The sequence below is a fragment of the Anomalospiza imberbis genome, chromosome 20 (assembly GCF_031753505.1).
Source record: "Anomalospiza imberbis isolate Cuckoo-Finch-1a 21T00152 chromosome 20, ASM3175350v1, whole genome shotgun sequence".
Taxonomy (NCBI): Eukaryota; Metazoa; Chordata; class Aves; order Passeriformes; family Viduidae; genus Anomalospiza; species Anomalospiza imberbis.
Genome location: NC_089700.1, coordinates 10,015,788 through 10,040,633, shown reverse-complemented (window position 1 = coordinate 10,040,633; position 24,846 = coordinate 10,015,788). Strand labels below are relative to the sequence as shown.

Sequence of the window (24,846 nt, the reverse complement as noted above, 5' to 3'; positions counted from 1 at the left end):
ACAGCAGCTCCTGGCTCGTAGCTCCAGCTGAAGGTGAAGCACAGCAGGAGCTGCAAACAGCTGCTCACATGCACACAGATTCCAGCTGAACTTAGCCCAGCCCAGGGACTGGTGACTCCTGTGATTCTCCAGATCCCCCCTGTTCTTGCCTCTCTTCCCCACGGGGTTCACTGGGAGGGTGGAGCCCACACTTCTCTGGTGTTACAGTCACGCATCCTAAATGATGCAGAGGTGCCAGTTAACTGCAGAGAAGGATTCCAGCTCCCAGGCATTGGCTTGGAAAGGTTAATTTTATCTTTTAAAGGATTTTGTTACAGGGTAATTTTATGCACAGCCTTGTGGTTTTTCACAGCAAATTGCAGGATGACCTTCTCATTTGCTTCACTCATGCATTTGGTAAACAAATATTAGAGTGCCTTTATTAATTAGATTGATCTACTTAGAGATTAAAGGGTGTTTTTTCAGGATTCCAGTTACTCTCCAGCCATTCAGCAGGGCAGCATGAGCAGCATACCCACAGTGTGGATTAAGACACATGGCCTGAGATCACACCATTTTTTAAGCTTCTTGCATTCTAGTCATTGTTTTTATTTGCCTTACTATCTTCAGTGCAAAATTTGAACAGTTTTGTATCATCTTTATGCAGTGTTTTAATTGATCTTTTATCCTATGGCTGAAATGTGAGGTTAAGTACTGGAAAAGTGTCACAATAATTCATTATTTTCAGGCTTATTCTCCCAGCCTTTGCCTGTCTTTAAGCTGAGCATGTGTGTGGCTGGTGCCTGAATTCCATGGTTTGGTTAACCTTAATATCCCATTTTGTACTGCTCTGCCATATTGTAGGTTCAAAAAAAAAACCCCAAAAAGAGAAAACCAGCCGCCCTTTTTTGCTGAGGCAATCCCAGGGAGTCCAGGACAATGAGCCCTGCTGCAGCCACCTCCCCAGGGCTGGCTGGGAGAGCTCCCTCCCCACAGCTGCACAAACACCTGCAGATCCTCTGTTTGCCTTGCCCCAGTTCCCAGTGCTCCTTCCCCTTTGGATGTGGGAATGTCCACCTCAAGAGTTCCTTCCTTTGTCGCTGAGGCCTTTTTAAAGACTTTGAGTGTTATAAATTGGTGCTGGTGGAGATGGCAAATCCATCCTGACAGCTCTGATGGTTGTCACCCTGCCATGCCTCATGACACGCTGGTTCTTGGTGCTCAGTAATTCTTATCATGAAACTTTCTCAGGCACTGAAAATGCCCAAAAGTTCCTGTCTCCTCTCTTTAGCCAGATGAAAACTCCCTGGATTTCTCTTCCTGTATGCTGCGCCCCGGGATTAAAAATGCCCAGGACCTTGCCTGTGGAGTGTGTCTCCTAAACGTGGATTCCAGAAGCAAAGTAAGTGTGTGGTGCTTGAACTCCTTCTGAATTTACAGTTTGGGCTTCCATTTGTAGAATCCCAGCCTGGTTTGGGTTGGAAGGGACCTTAAAGCCCATCCAGTGCCCCCTGGGCCATGGCAGGGACACCTTCCACTGTGCCAGCCTGTCCAGCCTGGCCTTGGACACTTCCAGGGATGGGTCTACTGAAAAAAATTTCATGGTTGTAATTTCTAAACTCTGACCTGTAGATGGGTCTCAATAGAATCTTATAATGGCATGTCCAGTGTTCCTTGGGCTTTGGTGTGACACAGCTGTGGAGAAAGGGTTGAGTTTAATTGTTGGTAATGGGCAAGAAACAGAGATACTAAGATTGAAAAATACATACTCATTTTTTAACAAATAAAAATCTTTTAATGACTTTTCTTCATGAAATGGCTCACCAGAGGGGACTGTTGCCATGAGCAGAGCTGGGAGGGACTCCCAGGACATGTGCAGAGTTGTGCCAACCAGTTAAAACTAGAGGCATTTTTCCTGACTTTTTTTGGTTTCAACGTTATTTCAGAAAGAAGAGAAACCTGTGGAAGAACTTCCCAAAAAAGTATGACTCTGTAAAAAACATTCTTTCTAGACTCATTCTTCTTGAGTGTGGAAGGCTGAGCTGCTCATGGGCTCTCAGCTGTCATTCTCAATTGTACCAATCATGAATCCTCTTCTCCAGTCATGTTTTGTGGCCGTTAACTCTTGATCTGATCAACTAACATGCTCCAGAGCCTCCCCCTGTCTGTCTGCATGCCTGTACCTTGTGCCAGCTCTCTGGTTTTGTGCTCCTTCTGTTGTGTGGTAGAAAATCCCTGAGTTCCTGAATTTGTGCTGCCTGGGTGTCTGTAGCAAGAGAGGGGGGATTTCAGGGGCTTTGTGCTAGAAATATTGACTTTTGGCTTTGTGTAGCAGGCAGTGGCATTTTTAGAAATCTCTGCAGGAAATCCAGGGTGTGGAGAGCAGGGCTGGGATATTTTTTTTTTAAACAGGGAGCTGTGAGGCATTGGAAAATATCTCCTAGCAACAAACAGCGAGGTGGTTTCAGCCTGTTCATGGCTTCACACGCTCAGAGGCTCCTATTGTAAAGCAGCTTCAATTAACAGGAGGAAGTAAATCAAATTCTACCTGAAATAACACTAATAGCAAGAATTGCACCTGCCTAACCCACAGCCAGGCTGGAGCCAGGGAAAGAAATGCAGGAGCTGTCTGCTGGCAGGCAGGACAAGCTTCTCCTGCGGTAGGGAGGTGGAACAGAACCAGAAGATGCAGGGAGCAAGGTGAGTGAGCTGCCAGGGGTTAGGCCAGGGCTCCCTTCCTGCAGGTGTAGGTTGGCTCAGCTGTGATAGCTGAAGGTTTTGTCCACCTGCAGCTGAAATCAAAAGGAGTTGATGGGGTGGAGTGCTCAGGGGAGAGTCCTGTGCTGTTTCCCACTCTGGGTTTAGACCCTGGAGGGGATCAGGCTGTCACACTTGTTTCAATTCTTCTTGCAGGCCTTTAATTCCGAGACAGATAACTTCAAGCTGGCGTATGGAGGGCACCAGTACCATGCCAGCTGTGCCAACTTCTGGATCAACTGCGTGGAGCCCAAACCCCCGGGTCTCATCCTGCCAGACCTGCTCTGAGAGCAGCTGCACTGCAGGTGGAGCTTTGGGTCTCATCGTGCAGGACTTGGGGTGACTGCTCTGGTGGATAGGCTGCAGCTGGGGTCAGGGTGTGAAACCTTTGGGGCTGATTTTTGGTACAAAAATCAACGGATTAAAGCCACTGTTACAGGTGGTGAAGAATTCACTTGTAATGACCAGGGTTTCAGGAATAACTGGAAAATATGTAGTATGGCAAAACAAAAAAAAAAAGTGGCATTTCGGTCTTTCTGAAGATGAAAACGTTATCCTGTGTAAAAGCAGCCTGGTAACCACGTGCATAAACCTGGGAGAGGCCAGCATGGAGCTTCCCAGAGAACCTGGAATGCCGGGCTGATTTGCATAGAAGCAACCACTTAAATACTTGAAGTCTGCATTTGCAAGCAAATCTTTAACGTTTTTGGGACACAGACCTTGATGTTCTTTAAGTATTTGCTGCTGTGGTATCACAGCACATGAGTCACAGCAGCATCCAGGCAGAATGAATTATTGACTCAGAAGGAGAAGCTGCTGGGTGTTTGTGCTTCCACTGCTCTGTGTTGGAAGTTGTGCTGGATGCAGAACTGGGTAGTGCTGGAAGGTGAGGACTGGAAGAGTGCTGTAATGTTCCCTGTGCTGTGTGGGCTCTGTAGTGCAGGCAGCTGGAGCTCAAAACTCACAGTCTTTGTTGTAAATACAGACAAACTTGCCTGGATTTGTCCTGAGCTTCGGGCAGGGTTTTGTCTCTCCTGACCTTTTGGGAGCTGTGTGGCTGCAGCACTGCTGAAAGCTGGGCTCTGCTGCTGCAGCACATCTGCTGCTGTGGAGATTCTTTCCCTTTTTTGGCTGCGGAGATGCTGTTCCTGATGGGATGGGATGGCTGTGTGTGACTCCTGCAGTCTGCTGCTACCTGTAGCAACATGCTCCTGTGACTCAGAGCTGGCAGCACAAGGTGGCCCCTGGCTCCTGCAGCAGGGAGTGGGATTTAACACCCAAAGGGATGTAACCCTGGAATTTGGTGGTCTCAGCAAGCTGTGTCTGAAGCAGGCATTGTGTTCCTGCTGGTTTGTGGCTTTTGTAGGTGCCTCTCTGGACAGGTTTGTGTCACAGACTCTCACTAAATGTTACCTGTACATCTAAAGTACCTGGTTCCTGCTTCAGATCCAATGTGCAGAGGACAGTGCAGTCAATGGAGTGCTGGTTACAGGATTTTAAACCTGGGGGAGCTTCATGGTGTTAAAAGAGACATCCCAGGGCCCTGTCTAGGTCTGCAGGGAATGAAGTGGGGTGTAAATCCATAGGGTGCAACTTTCTCCTTAATTCTTTGGCTTAGTCTCTCAGATCTGTTCCTTTCCTCCAGAGAGCTCAACAGCTTCTCCAAGTTAATCCTGCCCCCATTACAAGTACCTGACACTGACCTGTGGTTATTTGCTGAAACAGAAATTACAATGAGGGAAACTATGCTTTGTATTTAAAAAACAAACAGGCTTAGTTATACAAAACTATTAATTAGCCCAAATGAAAGAATCTTGGCTCAGAGGTGTCTGGCTCCTTCCTTACACCAATTACCATAAATCTCCTTGCTGCCTCAAATTAGCTCATTCATGAAATAAAGCACCGTGTGCCTCCAGCTCCAGCTGATCCAGAGGCAGATTTCCCGTGCTCTGCTTCCCACATCCTGCCCAGCAATTACCAAAAAAAGCAGGGAAGCAACTCCTTGCTTCTCTCCCTTTCATTTATTAGGTGGGAGAGAGCTCCAGCACCACAGCTTGTGCCCACAGCCCTTGTTTTCCAGCACAGTGAGGCTGCTGTGCCCCTGACCAGTGTTCCCACAGGAGTTTGGGGACAGGGAGCCACTGGCAGGTATTCTCCAGCGGCTGGGAGAGGCTGGTGCTGAGGAAATGCTGTATTGGGGAGAGGGAGTTGACTGTCAGCCACCACAGCTCCCCAGCACTTTGCTAGAGAGGAATTGCTTCCCCCAGTTTAAAGAAAATGGCACAAATAAGAGGCCATGGTGTGAAATTTAAAGCACCAGCTGTATTGTCACAGGAGCATCTTCCATGCTGGTTTTTCTGTACCTGTCACCAGGTGAGCCCCTCTCTGAGCTGCAGCCAGCGTGTCTTCTGGCCCATAAGAAAAGGAATGGACGTTTACAATTGCAGCTGCAGCAGAGCTCACTGGAGGGTGACACTCTCCTGCTCTCCTGCCCCCACAGCAGGGACAGCAGCAGGCACCATCCCTGTCCTTGTGGGGCAGGAAGGGCTCTGCTCCCAGCAGCTTCAGCCATGGGAACACAGGCAGGGTTTCATGGAGATCCCCTGGATAAAGGCATTGCACAAGGAGGATCAGCTGCAGATCCCAGTCATTCCAATGACTCACTGGAACATTCAGCATCCTCTCGGATTTGTTGCCAGCCAAAGCCCAGTGTCCTTCCAAGCTGTATCCAAGGTGACAGGATTGTCACAGCCCACCTTCCCCCGCTGCCTTCCCTTTGCTTGTGTCCAATTTCAGACCTGTAACTCCTTTTCCTGCATGGATTCTCTCACTGGAAAAGAGAAACGAGATTTTCTTTGGTTTTTTATCTACGTGTAGATAGATAAAAGGGGCTGCCTTGGCGTGACCTGTGGAGAGTGGGGTTTCTGTCTCTTTGTGTACATTTGGAGTTCTGAGGAATTAATTTGCTCGGTTATTTAATGTATTTATGGCTTAACCCCGTTGTGTTCCTGGTGCTCCCCTGCCCTGGCAGCTGCTCCAGCCTCTCCCCTGCCCCTCCCTCCTGGTGTTTGGCCCTGAGTCCCTGCAGCCCCTCGGAGGTCACCTGTGCCCTGGGCACTGTCACCTCCTGCACTCACCATTCATTCCAAGGACTGTTCCTCCCTGGCAGCAGCTCCTCCTGGCTGGCTTTGGTGGGAGCAGCTCCTTCCCTGAAATCCCTGCAGGCTGTGGGGTGAGGGTGAAGTTCAGCCCCAGGCTGAGCAGGAGCTCATGTCCTGTCAGCTGCACTGGGAATCATAAACTTGAAACAAAACCTGCCTGTCCAATAAAAGCTGCTATTGTACAAACTGCTGCTTTGGATTTACTTTTAATTCTGCACCTGTATTTAATTCCAGTTCTCAATGTTAAAATAGGAATGTCGTCATTTTATGAAGAAGAGCAATCAGAAAACTTCTCTTTCTATTGTGATTCTTCTCCTGCCCTCTGGGCAAATGTTATTTTTCTTCCAGAAGTGGCTTTGTGATTATTATTTGGAGCTGTTTGGGTTTGTGCTGTGCTGGAGTTGCTGCTGATATTTTAAATCCAGTGAGAATAAGTGTTATTAATTGACTTTAGTACCTTGTTTACTCCCTTAATTCCTGCAATGATTTCTAAATCCTCTGTTGAGATTCAAACCTGGTGTTCAATAAAAAGCTCGTTTCATATCTGACCAGCCTGGGAAGCTGAAATATTTATATTATAATGTAAGTGAAACCTGCTCTGTGGCTGGGATGGGGAAGGTGTCTCACCAAATACTGGAAGATATAAAATATTTTTCAGACAATTAAGATACCATTTGGAAAAGCCTGTGGGGAGCAGGAGAAGGGGTGTTCCCCTCAAAGCCAGTGGGTGTGCTCAGAGCAATCCAAGCTAAACCAGGGCTCTCTTTTCTTTGGTTTCTGTACATTTAAGAATGGAGAAAAAAAACTGGATTTGAGGGGGAAAACACTTGTGTAAAATCTTTTGCAGTAGTGAAGACAAGAGGAGCTTTTGCAGTGAAATCCCCACAAGCACTAAGACTGTAATATAACCTTGAATGGGGATTTCAGGTGAATTTTTTCCTCATGTGTTTTATTAGGCAATTTCACTTTTTATAGGTCTAACTTTCCCTTGTGTTTAAAGCCAGCCTTCGGTGCCTTCTTGGCTGAAGATCAGCATCTCCCTCTCCCTCAGTCCTCGGGCAGTGTGTGCATAAAATCTAAAGAATGATTCCAAGTGGAGAATTTTTAACCTTCCATTTTTTTATACCAAAAATGCTGTTAAACCCTACTTTGCCCATTTTTAGGTAAAGTTTAATTTTGTGAGCAGATTTCAGTTTTTAGCATTTTTTTCCCTTTAAAATGTCATGTGTTGGAATGTCTCCAGACCAGTGATTAATCTTGATTTTCACTCTCTAGTTCCTTGCTTACCATTTCCCTGACTGAAGTTTAATTCCTGATAAATTTGGGAGATGAGTCTCCCGTGTCTGCCTGCCACTGGAACTGGGATCCAGCCATGGAAGCTGAGCTGGGAGCAGGTAATAGCAAGCATCACCTTTATTCCAGTGGGGCAAAACTCATCTGGAAAAGCAGGAGAAAGGCACTGCTGGGCCTTAGGCTGCTGCTGGAGCTCCATTAGCACAGTTTGGAACAGGAAACCAACACATGTTCTGGTTTAATCTTTATTGATTTTTTTTTTTTACAAGTATAGAATCTCATTTAAATCAGCGATCGCAGCAACCTGCCTGCTCCTCCTCCAGAGGCAACAGAAACTCTGGTGCCTTCTCAGGAGCGGGGCTCTCCTGGGCTCCAGTCACACTCCAGGGAAGTGACCCTGACTCCACACAGTCCCTGCCCTGGAGCCACGGGAAGGCTTCTCCCAGGGAAGGGCCGGGGCTGGAGTCACTCCTGGCACACTCTGAGCGAGGCCAGGCCTCTGTCACCCACCCTGGGGACAGAGAGGAGCAACCCTGGAATGCAGCATAACCTTGAGGACGGAATGGAGAGAGGCAGGAATGGGCTAAGGCAGGTCCAGAGCGGAGCCAGAGCTGAGGAGCCCAGGGGATTCACCCTGTCCTGGGCTGGGCTGGCTGCAGGGATGCTGGCACACACAGCCCAGCTGAGGAGCCCAGGGGATTGTCCCTGTCCTGGGCTGGGCTGGCTGCAGGGATGCTGGCACACACAGCCCAGCTGAGGAGCCCAGGGGATTGTCCCTGTCCTGGGCTGGGCTGGCTGCAGGGATGCTGGCACACACAGCCCAGCCCGGGCAGGGGCCATGCACACATTCCTGAGCGTCTCTTTGGCTGCCCAGTGGCTTCAACCCTCTCGCTTCTGCCTCGAGCCACATCTGGACAAGATCTGTCAACTTTCCACCCACAAAACACACCAGCATTTTCCAGTAGTTGAAGTGTATTCCAAGACTATTGCCCTGGCATGGAATGAGTGAAAAAGGATCTTGTATTTATTTGATTTGAAGTGCTCAATTTTTATTTTACTTGTGGCTGACACGGACTGATTCAATCTTGTCTGTTTTTTTCCCTTTTTTTCCCCCTAACTTTGAATATGATTAAGAGCTGACTAAAGATCTCAAACACTATATACTGAGAGTCACTACGGATGTTAAAGAAAACACCAGCACTAGCACCACAGCCCCTGTATTCCTGCCTCCCTGGTGCTTGGAAAACCTGCTGCTGTGGAGCAGGGCCTCGCTGGTGCTGCTCCTGAGCCACTACAGGGTTTTGCAAGGAAGCAAACAAGCTAGAAAAAAATATCCAGGCTACTACTGTGGCACAAAGTGCACTTGGGTCATCCACTCTGCCCAGTGCCTCTTAGGCCTTTCCTCAGAGGAGCCTAATAAACTTGACTAAAAAAAAGAAAAAAAGACTTGAGGCTTTATGGAAGGAATAAACTTATAATGAGACCTGGTTTTGCTAAATCAGAGATGCAGATGGGAAATCCCCACAGAGAAAAATGCTTTGAAGGGAATCGTTGGCTTTGCAGGTTAGTGAGGTGGGAATTGAGGTTCTGCTGTATGGTAAAGAACCAAAGTTGGCCGTAGAAGGAGAAGGGAACGTCTCCAGTCTGGTCGACTCGGAACAGCGTGTCCCTTCTTTTGTGCTTCCCGTCTGCAGTCCCATTAAATTCCCCAGTAAGGCATCAGGGGTCTCCTCTCTCTCTCGTAAACGTCTGGGATGATGCCATAGGGCGTCTGTACCATTTTAACCGTGGTCTTCCCAAAGAGCTTCCTCTCGTAGTCTATCAGCTGCCTCCAGAAGCCCACGTTGGGCCGGATCACGGGGCGCCGCGACTTGACCCAGTTGTAGGCCTCGAAGAGGGAGACCTTGTGGTACTTCATGAGGAAGGCGATGCAGAGCGTGGCCGACCTGCTGACGCCGGCGGCGCAGTGCACCAGCGTGGCCCCGTGCTTCCGCGCCACGCTCTGGATCTTGTCGGCCACGCTGTCGAAGTACAGCGAGATGGGGGCGTTGGGCATGTCAGCCAAAGGCACTTTCACGTACTCAAACTGGGGCCAGTTGAAGTTGGGGATCTCGATGGTGGCGTTGATGATGCAGGTGATGCCCCGGGACAGCAGCAGGTGCCGGTTGGAGGCGACGCTGCCCCGGCTCAGGTACAGCGAGGGCGTGATCTGGGCGATGCCCCCCAGGGCACCTTCGGAGAGCATTCGCGGAGCCATCAGAGTTCTCGGCAGGGAGTTGTGGCTTCTGGAGGTCATGGAGGATCTTGGCACTCAGGCTTCCATTATGGGAAGAGAGCCAATAGGATCTGCAGCCAAGGGAGGGATTGTCTGGCCTGGTGGCGGCAGGACAGCGAGAGCTCCCACTGCTTAGTCACTGCAAAACACAAGTGAGGCCACATGAGCGGGGAGCTGTCCCTCACCTGCGTCTGTGCCAGGCAACAGGAAAGCCCAGCTCGCCCTGCTGTGGCCTGGCAAAGCTCCGTGGGGAATGTGGGGCTGGGCTCACAGTGCTCATTACTGCTGTCCCCCAGGCACTGCCTGGACAGATAGCAACAAAACAATCTTCCAGCCTAATTAACACCAATTACTCGCCAAGGGTTTACCTGTGGGCCCGGACAGCACCTCACCCGGACCAGCATGTGGAAGATGAGCTACACCTTTTCCATACTTAAACACAGCAGCTTCACAGCTGGCCACAGTTCAAAGGGATGGTGAGGAACAGCAGATGCCAGCAATTTCCAGCACACTGCCTTCTCCCCAGTGCCACCCTTCTCCTTTTTAGGTGTAGGAAAGGCCCCGCCAAAGCACATAAACAGAGGAAAATCGCTCATTAGGAAAGGCGGTGAGTCACGTCCATCCCCATCAGTCATCGGCTCTCACCGAAGCAGGGGAAGTGTGGAAAGAGTGACCTGGTTATGTCAGAAGCTGGGAGTAAAACCCAAGAGCAGAGGCTGGGACAGGGGAGGCTCTTGTCCTGCTTCAATGCCTGACTAATGCTTGGCAGAGCGACACGCTCTGCCGAGGCCTGGGACCGCCCGCGAGAGCCACACGGGCCTGGAGGGGCCCTGCTCTGACTCCCCCTGCTCCTTTGGGGCACCTCCAAAGCCAGGGGAGAAGCTGCAGGCAAGGGGGTGAGCCCTGGAGTATCAATAGTTTGCCAGTCTGTGTGTTCTCTGTTTGGAGAAGGGCATGGGAAAGGCTCCAGTCTGTGCAGGCTGGGGAGCTACCCCTGCTCCTACCCTGGTGGCACTGGCAGAGCTGAGGGGACTTGGGGGATGCTCAGGGCCTTGGGAGCAGGGATCTGTCCCTCCAGCAATTCCTAATTATGTTAAGAAGGTCCTTAAGGGGCTGTGGCTTCCCCAGCCCTCAGCTGTCTTCCCTCATGTCATGCTCTGGGAAGCACCCGCAGGTCCCAGCAGTGGCTGGTGGTGCTGCCAGTGGATTTCTGGCTCTGTAGTACAGAAACTTAATGAGCATAACGTGGCCTCCTCTGCAGCTCTTCCCTGCTGCAGCTACTTGAGCAGCTCCTGAAGCTGTGGACCTAAAGCTGCAAAAGTTCCTGCCCCAACAAGGCTTTTGCTGCAGCTCCAAGTGCTCAGCTTCCCCCCACTGCAGTCACCCAGCTGGAGCAGCAAGGAAAGGTGTGTTTTTTCAGAGGAATAAAGTTCTTTGAGCAGGGGAAATGCCTGCTCTCAAGCAGCTCTTACTGTCAATGCAAAGGATTTGGGCACTTACACTTAGTAAAAAGTCCTGCTCTAAGTCACAGACGGCACCGCGGTGCTCTGGGCTGCTGAGGCTGGGATGTCTCAGAGAGCGTGTCCAACGCTGAGCTGGGGAGACAAAAGAGCACGGATTGTACTGGGATCTGCACTGGACTCTAATAGCATAGGTGGGTGTCCAAGAACTGGGAGGGAGAACCACGGCTTCCCCACACAGAGACTGAGGACTCAGGGTGGCGCTTGCTGCCAACACCACAACGTCACCAATTCCTGCCAACACAGCACTCAAAATCATGGTGAGCCCACAGGAATCTGAGGCTGGCACAGAAGTCATAGCTCGAAAAAAATTAAGTCTCTTAAGTAATTAATTTGCTCTAATGTCTCCTTTAGCATCCGCCCAGGCCCAGACAGCTGGGGCAGGTCTGTGTCCTTCTGATGGTGCCCAAGCCACCCACTGGGGATCCCCTGTTCCTGTGAATGGGAAGGGGCAGAGCGGATGCCAGAGCCACAGCGCCGTGCTCCTGAAAAGCTGAGGATGGGGCCAGCATCCCCTTCCTTTCCTGGAAGCCCCCAGAGTGGAGGTGAATCAGCTGGGGAACGCTGCTGGGTGAGAGCAGTGCCACCCCAAAGCAGCCCTGAGCAAGGCAGAGCCTCCAGCTGCTCCCGGGGAGCCGGAGCGCTCCTGAGGCGGTTTGGGAAGGGCTCTGCTGCTTTCCATAAAGTGGTTCCTGTTTGCAGGCAGGAACTTATCCGGGGATTTGCATGTGACAGGCTGGGCTTGCTCTGCAAACTCTGGGGCTGCTGGATAAACACCTGCTCATCCCATCCCCTCCCATCCCAGGTGGCTCCAAGCCCTGTCCAGCCTGGCCTTGGACACCTTCAGGGACCCAGGGGCAGCCACAGCTGCTCTGTCCAACCTGGTACATCCCAGGTACACAGGACATCCCGGGGGCTCGGGGTGGCCGGCACAGCTCCCCCGCCCCGATCCAGAGCAGCTCTCAGCCAGAAGGACGGAATATTTTGAGGAGAATCTCATTCTTGCAGCGAGAGATAAGGCTGCTGTGCCCACAAAGCATGTGCCTGGGGGCTGACGGTGCCCGGTGCTGGGGCACAGCCACCACGGCACCCGCTGCCGCGTCCCCTGCCGTGCTGCGCTCGCAGCGGGAGCTGGCTGGGATGCCACCGACTGCGCCGAGCTGGCTCAGGCATGTGACAGAGCCACGCTGCTGCCCACACACACCAGGCTGAGCAGCTGCTGGCGTGCAGGGAGCTGGGAATGGAAGGGGCTCGTCTGCCTGGGCTGGCAGCGGCTCTGGCTGAGATCGGGAGCTCCCCCAGGCTCGCAGGTGTGAGCCTTCATCTGTCCCCAGGGCTGCAGCCCTGCATCCCTCCTGCCCAGCCCAAAGTCCCCTGCTTTGCTCCCGTGAGAGTCCCTTTGCCTCTCCCAGCACACCCGCGTTATCCCGCTGTAATCCAACACTGTTGCTCTTCACGCAGCCATTGTGCTGGGGCAGAGAAAGAGAAAAGGAATGAAAAGCCTCTTGCCAGGCGTTGCTGAGTGCAGAAAAAAAAAGGAGAAAATCGCTGAAGATGGAACAAAGCACTCACACAGCCCGGCGTGGCTGTGCCTGGGAAGGCTGATGGCACAAGAGGCTCCTGGCAGGGCACAGGGAGGGGCACTGGCTGCCCCTTCAGCCTCTGCACTGCCAGGTACAGCCAGGGTGCACCACCTCATGTGAAATGAAAACCCCACCTCTTCTCCCACTGCTCCTTGGTTGGGGTTTCTGAGTGCTGGCATAGCCCAAAGCCGGTGCCCTGGGGTGCTGGAGCCTGTCCAAGGGCTGGATCCAGAACTGTCACTAAAGCAGCACTGGAAGTGCTCTCCAAAGGAGCTGGAATGTCACTGGGGTGTCCTGCAAAGGGCTGACATCCCCAGAGGGTGCAGATGGCCCTCTGGGAGAAGACCGGCTGGCAGCGGGCCGGTGGCAACCAGGTGTTCCTGCCATCACATCCTCCTTTTTCTGGGCTGACTCCAGTTAATGAATTAATTAATCTTGCAGCAGCCCTGACCCACAGTAAATCCCTTTCCAGACTGTGCCTTGGTCTTGCCCGCACGCAGAGCCCAGAGAGTGCCCTGTGGGGTGGCAGGGGGTCCCTGGGGTGGCAGGGGGCAGGACTGGAGCTGCCTCCTCCCTCCCTGGCAGACTGGTGGGTTCTGCCATTTCCCTCCTCTGCATAATCAGGGGTGGGGGAAGCCAGTGGCTAATTACAGCCTGGAGAACACTCTGCTCTTCAAAGCCTCCAGGTCCTTTCCCAGCGCTCCTGGCCAGCACCATCCTCAGGTTTATGGCGAGGGGACACTTCTCCAGCCCCATCCAACCTGGATCTCATCCTGCACCCACCAGCTCTCCACAGCTTTCAGGTGTACCTCCTGCTGCACCTCCAGGCTGGGCTTCGTGCTTCCCAGGTCTCAGGAGGAGGGGCAGTGCCTAGCCCGGGTAGCTGCTCCCGTGGAAGGCTGGCTGTATCCCACCTGGGCTGGATCTCCTGGCCCCAGAGCAGCTCCTTTCCAGGTAAGAGGATTTCCAAAGCAACGCAGCAATCCCGATGCCGAGGTTGGTGTTTTGTGGTGCAGCCCTTTGGAAAGGTTGCTGCCGGCAACGCTCGTGGCTCTGCTCTTCCAAATCTTGCAACAGCTGGAGTTTGTTTCTCTTGCTTTCATTCCTGGGAACGCAGTCCTGTTAACAAAGGCTGAAATTCCCACGGGAAAGCATTGCTCGTTCCTGGACCTCCTGAGAAAGACTTGAAAACACCTCTGGAAGGTCAAATGACAAACAGGGTGAGTTGGTGAGTTGAGTACTGTGATCTCCAGGACAGGAGGGAGAACTGGTCGGGCTCTAGACAATGAGTTGGCAAGTCTGAGCTTCTGCCTTCTTATTCTGGTGCTGCCGGGTGGTTTGCTCTGATTTTAAAGGGTTTGTTTGTTTGTTTTTTAACGCAGCTCCTCTGTCTTGAGAGCTGAGGCTGTGGCTCATCCCTGAGGCACTTGAGTTTCTGTTGGGTTGTGTGGCAGGAACACAACCATGGGGCTGGTACCTGGGCAGGTGAGAGCTGCCCCAGGCCTCTCTCCCTCTGGCCTGTGGGTTTAATGCAGGGTGGGCCCTGCTCTGCTCATGGAACAGAGACACTGAAGCCCCTGGTTTAATTCCCAGATCATCATCTGGGATTTGAAGCAGGTTTGTGGGCTGGGTGTGCAAAATGTCAGTACTGAGGCAAGGCTTCTCCCCCTTCCCAGGAGAGGAAAAGTTATTCATTTTGGAGATGACAAATGCTCTCTAATCCTGCAGTAAAGAGAAGAGTCAATATCGCAGGCGCTGAATGAACGAGCCTGCTCAGGGCTCTTCCCAGCCAGGCTGAACAGCAAATTGCTTCAGAAATGGTCCTGGAGAGTGGCATTTCAAATAAATTTCAGCAGACGGCACAAACTGCAGCCATTCTGGGGTCAGGGCTTGCTTGTGCTGAGTCCAAGGGAGCCCAAAGCAGAGCCGGGAGGGAAGAGAACGAGTGGGAGCCGCCGGCTCCTCTTCCCAGCCCTTGGCTCTGCTCTCCTGCCTTTGGTTGTGCTCCTGGAGCCATTGCAGGCTCCTCTCGCGTGGGTCAGAGCCATCAGCACATCCTCACCGTGGAAAGGTCGAGTGGCTCGGGTTTGGAATGGGAAAGAAGGAAGGGGAGCAGGCGGGGTGATCTGGGCTGAGACGGAGGATGCTGCGACCAACCCCCGACTGATTCTGCTGGCAGCCTGGGCTGGCCTCTCGAGCAGGATGGGAGCTGTCAGATGTTAAATCAAGATAATAATCTGTCTGCCCGGAGCTCTGAGCAGGCCTGGCTGCTTGTGCAGCTCCCAGCACAGCTGGGTCCCCACGCTTGCCAGAACACACCAGTAACTTCCCAGAGGATCCACAACAAGGGGAATCACGCCCAAAACGCACAACAAGACACCCTGCAACCAGTCCCGGGCTCTCCTGGGAAGCTCAACGACCCCAGATCAAGCAGTTTAGTCCTGCCTGCAAGCACACAGTCCTGCCTGCCCCCCGTGCCTGGAATGCAGGCTGCTCCTGGAGCTGAGGCAGCTCCCTGGGCTGCAGGGCTGGCAATCTCTCAAGAGCCTGTCCCAGCCTGCTGCCTTCAGAGGGGTGACAGCTGACACTCCTGTGTCCCTCCTGCTGGTACCAGCAGGGTGCCCGGTGCCCTTGGTGAGGCCAGGGCTTGGCAAGGCTCACCCGCTGCCTCCTGCCTCTGCTGAGGATGAGCCACCCTCACTCCACAGCCAGGCTCTGCTCCCACATGGCAGCACGGAGCCTCGGGCTGGCACCAGGCTCAGGGGTGGTGACTCTAACCCAGCCCAAGGTGCCCAGCTGAGCAGTGTCTGAGTGCTCTGCCAGCCAAAATCACTCCTTGATTGCCATTCTCCCAGCAGGAAAAATGGGCGGCGAGGTTTTCACAGGGACTCATCTGAGGATGCCACTTGGCACCATGGGCAGAGTCCCAGGCTGCCAGGCAGGGCAGCAGCTCAGCAGCATCTCAATTCCCACTGCCACCAACTCCTGTGACAGCGGCGCTGCCCACAGCCACGCTGTGATCCCTGTCCCCCTGTGATCCATGCAGCCACCGCCTTCCACAGCAGGAACAGGCACCGCTCCCTCTCCAGCTGGCAGCTGGATCCTGCCAGCTGCCAGCCAAACCTCTGGCCACAGGGAGAGCTCCAGGCCGCAGGGACGGAGCAAGACGGGCAGCGGGCACAACCTGGGGCAAGGATTTATAAATCCTTGCTCTGCTCTGAGGACAAGCCTCCCTCGGCAAGCAGCGAGAGGATTTGATGCAAGAAAAACAAACCATCTTTCTTTTAAACACCACGTCTGTGCTTTCAGAGCCACGGGCTCCGTGTGCTGCTCGCTGGGAGAGCGCTGCAGGGGCATGGGGCTCCTCCAGCACGGAGCAGTGCCGTGGCCACCTGCATCCTGCTTTAAAACTCCTGGGAGGCACGTGGAATGCTTTAAAAACCAGAACTAAGCCGGGAGGAGGCACGAACGGGATCTGACTGTTGCGTGCAGCATCAGTTCCCTACTCGGCTGAGCACTGAGGGCTGTTTTCCAGCCCCCAGTGGCGATACCGCCTCTTCTGGAGCACCACGGACTATTCCAGCGCCAGCTGATGGCATCTGGATTGCAGGTGGAGTTTAGGAAAGCTCCATCCCCTGCTCCCTGTGTCCAAGTGTGACCCCGGGAGAGGAGGGGGGCACATTCAGGGAGCAGACCCACGCCTGGCTCTGGCTCCCGGGGTGCTGCAAGATGGAGCCTTGTTTTTCCCGGAGCCATGCCCTGCGCAGTCACAGCTGACAGGAGGGACACAATCTCTTCCCTGTTAGCAGAACAAAACACAGGGACCTGGTGTGTTTGCTCGTGTGTGACCCCGCCGGGCCCAGGGCTGTGCCTGCTGCTCGTGGGGCTCTGCCCCAGCCCACCCCAGAGCCCATAAAATTGAAGGCAGCTGCAAATTCACTGCAACGTGTCCTGGAAACAGTCCGGTGCCTCCACGCTGGCCTCACCCGGGCCTTTTCCAGGGGCAGTGCCAACTGGTGCATGCTCTCAGCTGCCTGGCTTCTCAGGGGGGCTCGAAGCTGGCACTCTGATGAAGCTGATGGTGACACATTCCCCTCCGGAGGCATTCCCGGCGGGCAGGGGCTGCCCACGCCTTCCCCACGCTTCCCAAGGCCGGGCAGGGGCTGGCTGGGCAAGGGTGGGAGCAGAGGGATGTGCCCGCAGCAGCTGTAAGGAGTGAGGTCAGCTCTGAGCACATCCATGGGGTTGTGTCGGGTAACAGGGACAGAGGCCAATTTTAATCAGTTGGGGGAGATGGAGTTTAAACGTGGAGCTTCCCCTGTGAGCACCCCTCGGCTCCCAGGAGGTCACTCTGGCTGCTCCAGGCTGGGGGGAATGCTCTTCTCCAGGGATGCTGTGCAAATTCACATTTCCTCCATGGAGGACTCCTGCCCCCGAGGGGAGGGACCTGCAGACCCCCTCACACTGCAGGGTGGGATGGTGAAAATAAATGAGAATTAATTCTCATTGGCCTGGGAACCCTGACCCACCTGGCCTGGGGGTGACTGTGGCAGCACCTGTTGATCCTTCCTGCTGGGAACCCCAAACCTGCCTGGTTATTATCATTTTATACTATTTTTAAAGCAGGGGAGTAGCTGTGTGAGCTGAGCCCACGCGCTGCCTGCACTACAGGTGCCCTGGGAAGGGTGGGCAGTGCCTTTGCCTCCCAGTTCCTGGCTTTATTCCCAAGCATCCAGGGAGCTGGGACTCCTGTTCAGAGATTCCTCAGCTATTTCCAAATGCCAGAGCCCTCTCAGCAGGTCATGGCTGCTCAGAGTGTCCTTTCTGAAGTGATAAATGGGTGTGTGTGTGTGCTGAGGGCTGTGTACCTGGAGAGGAGGGGCTGAGAGAAGCTCCCGTGCCTGGTTTGAGGTGTTAACCCTCCCTTCTAGGGAAAACCACCCTGGAAGCAAAGTCCTGCAGTGGTGGCAGGAAGCCTGAAAGGCTTCTCTGGTGAACAGCCTGTAGTAGATGGCTCTGGTGGGATCAGTGTGTTGTGTGGTGCTCCCAGGCCCCACTGCCCTGCCCTCTCCAGGTGCCTTTTCCCCACTCCTCATTCCCAGCCTTTTCCTGCATGCCCAGGCGTGCAGGTGGCTGGTTCCGTGGGACAAAGCTGGTTCTGGCTCCCAGAGCAGAGACCTGAGACTTTTTTGTGGCGGCTCTGCATCCCTTTCCTCCCTCCCATGGAGCCTGGCTCAGGCGGAAGATTTCCCCCCACCCCCTGAACGTTTCTAGCACTAGAGCAGCATGAGCTCTCTGGCTTTCCAGCTCCAAGATTCCAGCTGGGATCAGGTATTGAATTAAGCCATGCAAATTTCCATCTTGCCCTGACCAACGAGGAAGCAGTGCCACAGCCCAGAGCAGACCCCGCGGCGAGGGCTCGGATGAAATCCCTGGGATTTCACCTTTGTTCCTGGAGGAACCCGGGATGTCTGTGTCCCTGTCCAGGACCCAGGCGAGCCCTCGAGGGCAGGAAGGACAGGCAGAGCTGCACGTTCACACCTTCCAGGCACAAATCGATTAAAACCTGCTGCATTACTGCTCCCCTGACGTTCACCAGGGTCACGTCAGCTAAGTCGTGGCAGCAGATCGCTCTGCCAGCGGGGAACAGCACGTGTCCCCCAAATTAGGGATCCTTCCTTCTCATTCCTTGGGAACCAGAGTGCCACAGAGCCCGTCCCAGCCACCGGGAACACAGCAAACACCAAGGTTTACAGCGAGGCCTGGGGGAGGAATCCACTCCCTGCCAGAGCAGGGGCAGCTGATCCGGTGTATCATAAGGGAAAACTGTTTTGTCAGTGCTAATCCTCCACCATTCCTGAGGCAGGGGCATTAGGGATAAACTGAACTTGCAACATGATATTAAGGCATCTGCCAGCACTCGAACCTCCAGAATAAAAGGCTCATTTGCTGCCCAGTCGAACAGGTTATAATCCTGCCCCATCTCCCTACAGCCAAATGCCACTCATTGATTACCGGTGTTGCTCAAAGCAGCTGCTCCGGAGCTGAGTCAAGGGCCGTGCATGCAACCGGGCTGGATGTGAGGCCGGGCAGCTGCAGGCACCCGCCGGGGCTTGGGGACACCGGGGTGCCCTGGGAGCTGGGGGTGCGGAGGGCAGGAGCCAGGGATGGGTCCTCCACTCCAGCAGGCTGATGGGCAGGAGCCAGGGACGGGAGCCCAGAGCAGGAGTGCAAGGGCAGGATCCAGGGAAGGATGCTGAGCTGGGGGTGCCGAGGGCAGGAGCCAGGGATGGATGCCCAGAGCAGGAGTGCAAAGGCAGGATCCAGATGCTGAGCTGGGGGTGCCGAGGGCAGGAGCCAGAGGTGGGTGCCGAGCCAGGAATGGGTGCCGACGGCAGGATGCAGGGATGGAGCCCTGTGTAACCGGGCACAGCCCGTGGTGGGGCTGGTTCCACGTCGAGGAACCCCCGGAGCCGTGCCCGCGGCTGCTCTGGTGCAGCTCGGAGGTGCCCCCCGCTCTCCCGCCGGGCTTTGAGCAGCGGCCACCGCGCTCTCGGCCGCGTCCCGCTCCTTGGGGCACCCCCGGCAGCGCCGCCGCTGCCCCGTCCCGCCGCGGCGGGGCCGCTGTCCCACGGCACAGCCCCGGTACCCTGAGCCCGGCGGGGATCCGAACCTCCCCGCGTCCCGTCCCGCCCGCCGGGGGCCCCTCCGGAGGCACCGGGACAGCGAACACAGCGGGGCCCCCAGCGCCCCGGCTCCCCCCGCCCGGCGCTGCCCGTCCCTACCATGGCTCCCGGGCGGCGGCTCCGCGCTCCCTCGCGGCCGTGGCGGCGGCGGGCCGGGACTTTTATCGTGCTCGGCCGGCTCCGTCTCGGCGGTGCCACCTGACCGCGGCTGCCGGGGCCGCCCCCGCCCGCAGAGCCGCCGTTACCAGGCTACGGGGGGCGGCCCGGCCCGGCCCCCGGGCGGGGGCTCCGGGAGACCGGCCCCGCTTAAAGGCGCCGCCGCCGCCGCCGCCGGGCCCGCGGGGCCTGTGGGAACGGGAGCCGCTGTGGGGACGGCGCGGCCCTGTGGGTTCGGGGAAAGGGGGCTCCCGGTGGGGACATGGCGGGGTCGCTGTGGGCATGGGGACGATGGGGATCCCAGTGGGGACATGGCAGGTGCCCTGTGGGGATGGATGCGTGGAAGTCAGTGAAGGGACATGGCAGGGAGAGGTGGTCGCTGTGGGCACAGGGGTGTGGCAGGGTCCCCGTGAGGACGGGACAGCGTGTGGGGATGTGGCAGGGCCCAGGACATCCCTTGTGAGGGATGGGACGTGCCACGTCCCCGTGGGGACCCTGCCAGCGTGTGTGGGGACAAGCTGGGGTCCCTTTGGGGATGGGGACGCGCCAGAGTCCCTCGGCTCGATGGGTGCTCACTGGGGAGGGGGCCAGCCCTGAGAGGGAGAGAGGAACCTGGGTTTTGTGACACAGGACATCCCGAGCCACAGCTCCTCCCCACGCGGGGAGCACAGTGAAGGAATGTCAGGTGGTCCTGAGGCTCCTGGGGCTTTCTTGTGGCACCTTCCTGGGGGCCAGGCTGGACCCTGGCCCAGGGCAGGGTGGGCTCAGGCCCCCGAGGAGGGATGCCACAGGCTGGGATCCCCAAGGAGGGATGCCACAGGCTGGGATCCCCAAGGAGGGATGCCACAGGCTGGGATCCCCAAGGAGGGATGCCACAGGCTGGGATCCCCACGGAGGGATGCCACAGGTTGGGATCCCCAAGGAGGGATGCCACAGGCTGGGATCCCCACGGAGGGATGCCACAGGTTGGGATCCCCAAGGAGGGATGCCACAGGCTGGGATCCCCACGGAGGGATGCCACAGGTTGGGATCCCCAAGGAGGGATGCCACAGGTTGGGATCCCCAAGGAGGGATGCCATGGATTAGGGGATCCACACAGCAAAGGGGACAGAGAGTTTGGCTGCAAACTGTGGGCTTGAGGTGAAGGCTCTGCTCCCACCGCCTCACCACCATGGCATGGGACAAGGCTGGCACTGGCAGAGGAGGAGGAGGAGGTGGGAGGAGGAGGAGGTGGAGGAGGATGGCAGCCTCTGCCTTAACCCCGCGGCTGCTGGAGCGAAGCGTGGCCACCCCGGCCCGCTTTTGTTCGCTTTCTGGTTTTGTTGTCGCACGCTCCGACTGAAATAGCCCAAATCCCTCCTAGGAAGCTTCCCCCAGCCTGAGCCCTCGGCTGGTATCTCGCTCGGGCAGGTTTCATGACTCAGCAGCCCAGATGGAGCCGTCCCTCACAGCCCTCAGCTCCAAATCTGTTTATTGCTCCAGAGGCTGTTTTTCCAAGAACCTCGCTGCTTTATAGCAGCCAGAGCTCTCCCTTAAAACCCTGCCTCTCCAGCGAGGGCTCGCGTCACACTCCGCGCGGAGGTGGGCGAGGAACAAAAATAGACAAATTAAGAAAACCTCAAAAGGCCAAAAAATGAAAATGTGAGGGTTCTGGCTCTCCAAGCTCAAGGTTTGCTTTGCCTCCGTGTTGCATCAGTTCTCCTGCCTTCCTTGGAGCTGCACCATCTCAGGGGCAGAGACAAATCCCCGGGTGATCATCAGGTCTGTGAGAAGCTGAGGGACTGCTGAGCCCCCGGGGTGTCCCCCTGGAGCTGGGGTCCCTGGGCCGGGGGCTCGGAGCCCCGGCAGTGCAAGCCTGGGGTGGTGTTTACTGGCCATGGGCAGCTAGGGAGAGACGAGGATGGGTTTTGAGTGGCAGCCTGTGGGATTCCCTGCGCAAGCATCTAAACCCCTCATTCCCCCCCACCACCACTGAGTGAGAATGAGGCTCTTGCACAACTCCAGTTGCTCATCCTGGGCAATTTTTAACTACTCACACAACTGCAAAGGTGTTTCTAATGCCGGTGCAACTCGTGCTTTTAACCTGCACCCTGCCAGGAGCTTCCTGTGTGTTTGGTGTGGGACAAGGAGGGAAACCTGGGAGGCCTTTGACCCAGGGACACAGCGGGGAACAAAGCTAAAAGGGAATGTCAGCTCCTTCCCACACTCAGCCCTGGCCAGAGGTTCATTCACGGGAGCTGGGGGACTCGGTGGGTGGCTGGGGGCTGCTGTCCTGCCAAGCCTCTCCTGCCAAGAGCTGTTTTGTCCAGGATGGATGTTTGAGGGGCAGGCGGGACTGGGAGGGTTTGCTCCTGAGCACGGGGGAGGTGTCAGGCACTGGGTGCTTTCTGGGGCAGCTGCCCACTCTCTGCCCTGGCATAGCGGGGACTGCAGGGCCTCTGTGGGACCCCCAGCCCTGGGAAGGTAGCCTGAGCTCCCACCCGTACAGCCCAGGGGGTGTGGGGCAGCAGCAGCTCTCCTCTAAGGCAGACAGCATGTTGTGGACAGGTTTTCCCCCTTCCCATAGCAACTGTGCATCTCTTGGAAAAGTTCTGAAGACTGTGTAGGGCCAAGATGCTCCAAGTGGTGACCGATGACCGCGCGGTGCCTTTGGGGATGATGGCTTTGGAAGGGTCAGGACTTGGACTCTGGTCCTCGTGGGTTGAGCAATTCCGTGACTCTGAACTCACCTTCCCCAGCCCAGCCTGGCAGATGCCCGCTGGCTGTGCTGGGGTGAGCACAGCGCGGTGGGTCCCGGGCACGTTCCCGAAGGGTGCGCCTGACCACGGGCCATTAGCTGGTCATTAGGGCTATTATCTTAATCACGGGTGTTCCCCTGCTCTGTGTGCTCAGGGTCACGAAGGCCTGCTGAGAGGGGAGCAGGCTTCCTTCCGCAGCTACCATCCCTCCGTCCATCCATCCCTCCGTCCATCCATCCCTCCGTCCATCCATCCCTCCATCCCTCCATCCCTCCATCCCTCCACCCATCCATCCATCCACCCATCCATCCCAGTTTCCTGGCTACTCCAGAGTTTACTCTTCCCCACCTTCGACCTGCACCAGCGTGATGTAGACAAAGGTCCCTGTGTGAGGCAAAAAGCCCAGGGATTGGGACCTCCTGGTTTTGGGAGCAACAGCTGCATCCAGGGTGGTCGGAGCGTGGAGCGACAGGCGCTGAGCCCCCGGCAGCACCCCCAGCCCAGCTGGAGGGAGCCTTGGAGGGGCAGGTTTGGGGTGCTGCCTTCCCCTCCTCGCCTCCCTGACGGCAGCAGGGACCCAGGGGAAGCAGCAAATGGGGACAAATCCCGGCGCGGGGCCATCGGCCGCCTGGCGCTCGATGCGAGGTGACAGCCGGAGCAGAGATCCTCGAGCAGGCGCTTCTTAACGGGCGAGAACAAAGCCTGGGCTTGGGTCACCACGTGGTGGGGCTTTGGTGGCCGAATGTGGGTCAGCGGAGGCCTCGCTGAGGAGGCAGGGATGTCACGGCTCCGCAGGGATGTCACGGCTCCACAGGGATGTCACGGCTCCGCAGGGATGTCAAGCACAGCAGGGCTTTGTTGACTTTCCAGCAGCACAAGGAGCAGAAGGGGAGCATGTTCCAATCCGAGCTCCCTGAGCAGGAGGATTTTGGCTGAGGGGCTCCCAGGATGTGGCCATGAGGGTGTGTCACCCTTCCCAAATCCATGGGGTGCTCTGATCTGTGGGTGACATGGGAAGTGTTTCCACAGCCCGGGTGTGTTGGGCTGTGGGGAGCCACACGTGTGCCACAAGCTTAGTCAGCACCCAGGCAATCCCAGTGCCCTGCCCTGCATGCCAGGATCCCTGCCTGCCCCTGGCCACCCAGGTGCCTCATGGAGGAAAGTGCTGTCCCCCAAGGCCAGTTGTCCCTCTGATGGGCTGTGGGCTCTAGAGGGTCAGGAGGAGCAGCTCTGCTGCCATTTGTTTGTGTTTGTTGCATGTGGGGCGCCCTTATTGCATTGACTGGCCCCTCGCTAGGCAGAGGGAGGCAGGGATGCTGTGTAGTGCAGGACCCCATGGCGTGGGCTGTGTTTTGGCAGCTCCCTCGGTGAGATGCCAGGGTGCCGGTTTGTCTCAGGAGGGTGGGGTGAGTTTCTTGGGTGCTGAGTCAGGGGCTGAGCAGCCATGTGAGCCGCGGCCGTGCCCCGCGTGCCTCCGGGATGCTCCGTGTCCTGCCCTGGCCCCCTCTCCACAGCCCGGGGCCAGGCTGGGAGCGAGGGCTGGGGCACTGACATGGCCTGGCAGCTCAGCCTCCCCGGGGCGCTGCTCCTGCCCCATCGCAGCCTGCTCAGCACCGCCTGCCCTTGGGCAGCTGAGCTGGGGGCTGGCCCGTCCCAGGGACCCCTGGCATCCCCTGGGAGCTGGGCCTGGAGGTGTTCTGGCAGTGCCTGCCCCTCCAGCACTGCATGAGGTGCTCTGAGCTCCCGTCCATTCCCATTTCACTCCCATTGGGGAATGCTGATGCCTGGTTCATAAAACATTGACTTTCCAGACAGGCTTTGCAAAAGAAATGAGATGTTGGTGATTGTACGGAGAGCTCAGGAGATTCCAGGGCGCATTCCCTGGAGCAAAGGGTGCTCACAATCCTTGCTTGTGGCCATGGAGAGCCTGTGGTGGGGCAGGCATTGCCCAACAGCTCCCAGTCTGTGAGATCCAAAATGCTGGACACCTGTGTACTCTGAGCTGCTGCTTGACCCCAATCTCTGTGTTCCCCATGGTCTTTCCACTCCTTGTTGGGTTCCACATGGTCCTGACCCAGCTCTGCCAGGTGTGAGAGCACGCAGCTGGGATGTGTGGCCTGGCTCCCTGTGGGAGCGTGTTCAGCTCCCTGGGTAGCAGCCAGGTGGGAAGAGGCCCAGTGGGCTGGGGGCTGCAGGAATTCGTGTGCCTGGTGCTGCTGATGGGCTCAGTCCCAGCACTGTCCATCAGCTCCAGTCACAGGGAGGGCTGTGGGAACGTGCTTTGCCTGTGCCACTGCGTGTGCTTTCTCCAGTCACTAATAAATCCATGCTGGCTTTTCCTGGAAGGTCACCCAGCCAGTTTGCTGGAAGGCCAGAGATCACCGTGGGGCATCACCACGTGGTTTGGATTTTTCCCTTTTCCCTTCTCACCAGGATGGCAGCCTGGGGTTTCTCTAACCACGGCTCAAAAGCTGCTGCTCCAGTGTGGTGTTTTCTCCCAGGGAGGCGGTTTAGGTTTCACAGGCCCCTCCTGATGGGAATTTGAGCAGGCAGTAAAACTAGGGCTCCTTGTGTGCCGTTGTTACCGGTGTTATCTGCTCCGTGAGGAGCAGGAGCCGGTGCTGGGGCGGCAGGAGCCCCCGGGATCTGCTCCAGGCAGCCCCCTCCTCCCGGGCTGAGTCACCAGCGGGCCCAGTGC

The 24,846-nt window shown here is 56.1% G+C and overlaps 3 protein-coding genes across 8 annotated transcripts in view; 2 read left to right on the top strand and 1 right to left on the bottom strand.

Moving 5' to 3' along the window:
* The window catches only part of SYNRG (synergin gamma), a 34,802-nt gene extending 29,867 nt beyond the window's left edge, over positions 1-4,935 (top strand). For 4 of the 6 annotated variants that reach the window (XM_068210711.1, XM_068210708.1, XM_068210712.1 and 1 more), the window contains 3 exons: positions 1,271-1,381; positions 1,926-1,961; positions 2,893-4,935. In XM_068210711.1, the coding sequence (XP_068066812.1) occupies positions 1,271-1,381; positions 1,926-1,961; positions 2,893-3,024 (279 nt within the window). In that variant the 3' untranslated portion in view covers positions 3,025-4,935. The remainder of the gene's footprint in view (positions 1-1,270; positions 1,382-1,925; positions 1,962-2,892) is intronic. The other 2 variants (XM_068210713.1, XM_068210709.1) reach the window with 1 other exon arrangement.
* ACACA (acetyl-CoA carboxylase alpha) overlaps positions 1-24,846 on the top strand; it is a 193,408-nt gene that overhangs the window by 39,077 nt on the left and 129,485 nt on the right.
* Positions 8,192-9,604, bottom strand: DUSP14 (dual specificity phosphatase 14). The gene has a single exon (XM_068210754.1). It carries the CDS (start codon positions 9,484-9,486, stop codon positions 8,890-8,892), a length of 597 nt encoding a protein of 198 aa, XP_068066855.1. The 5' UTR covers positions 9,487-9,604; the 3' UTR covers positions 8,192-8,889.

Bases quoted from the DNA above. Each gene is read 5' to 3' on its own strand.
- DUSP14 (XM_068210754.1), bottom strand. From the start codon at position 9,486: ATGACCTCCAGAAGCCACAACTCCCTGCCGAGAACTCTGATGGCTCCG.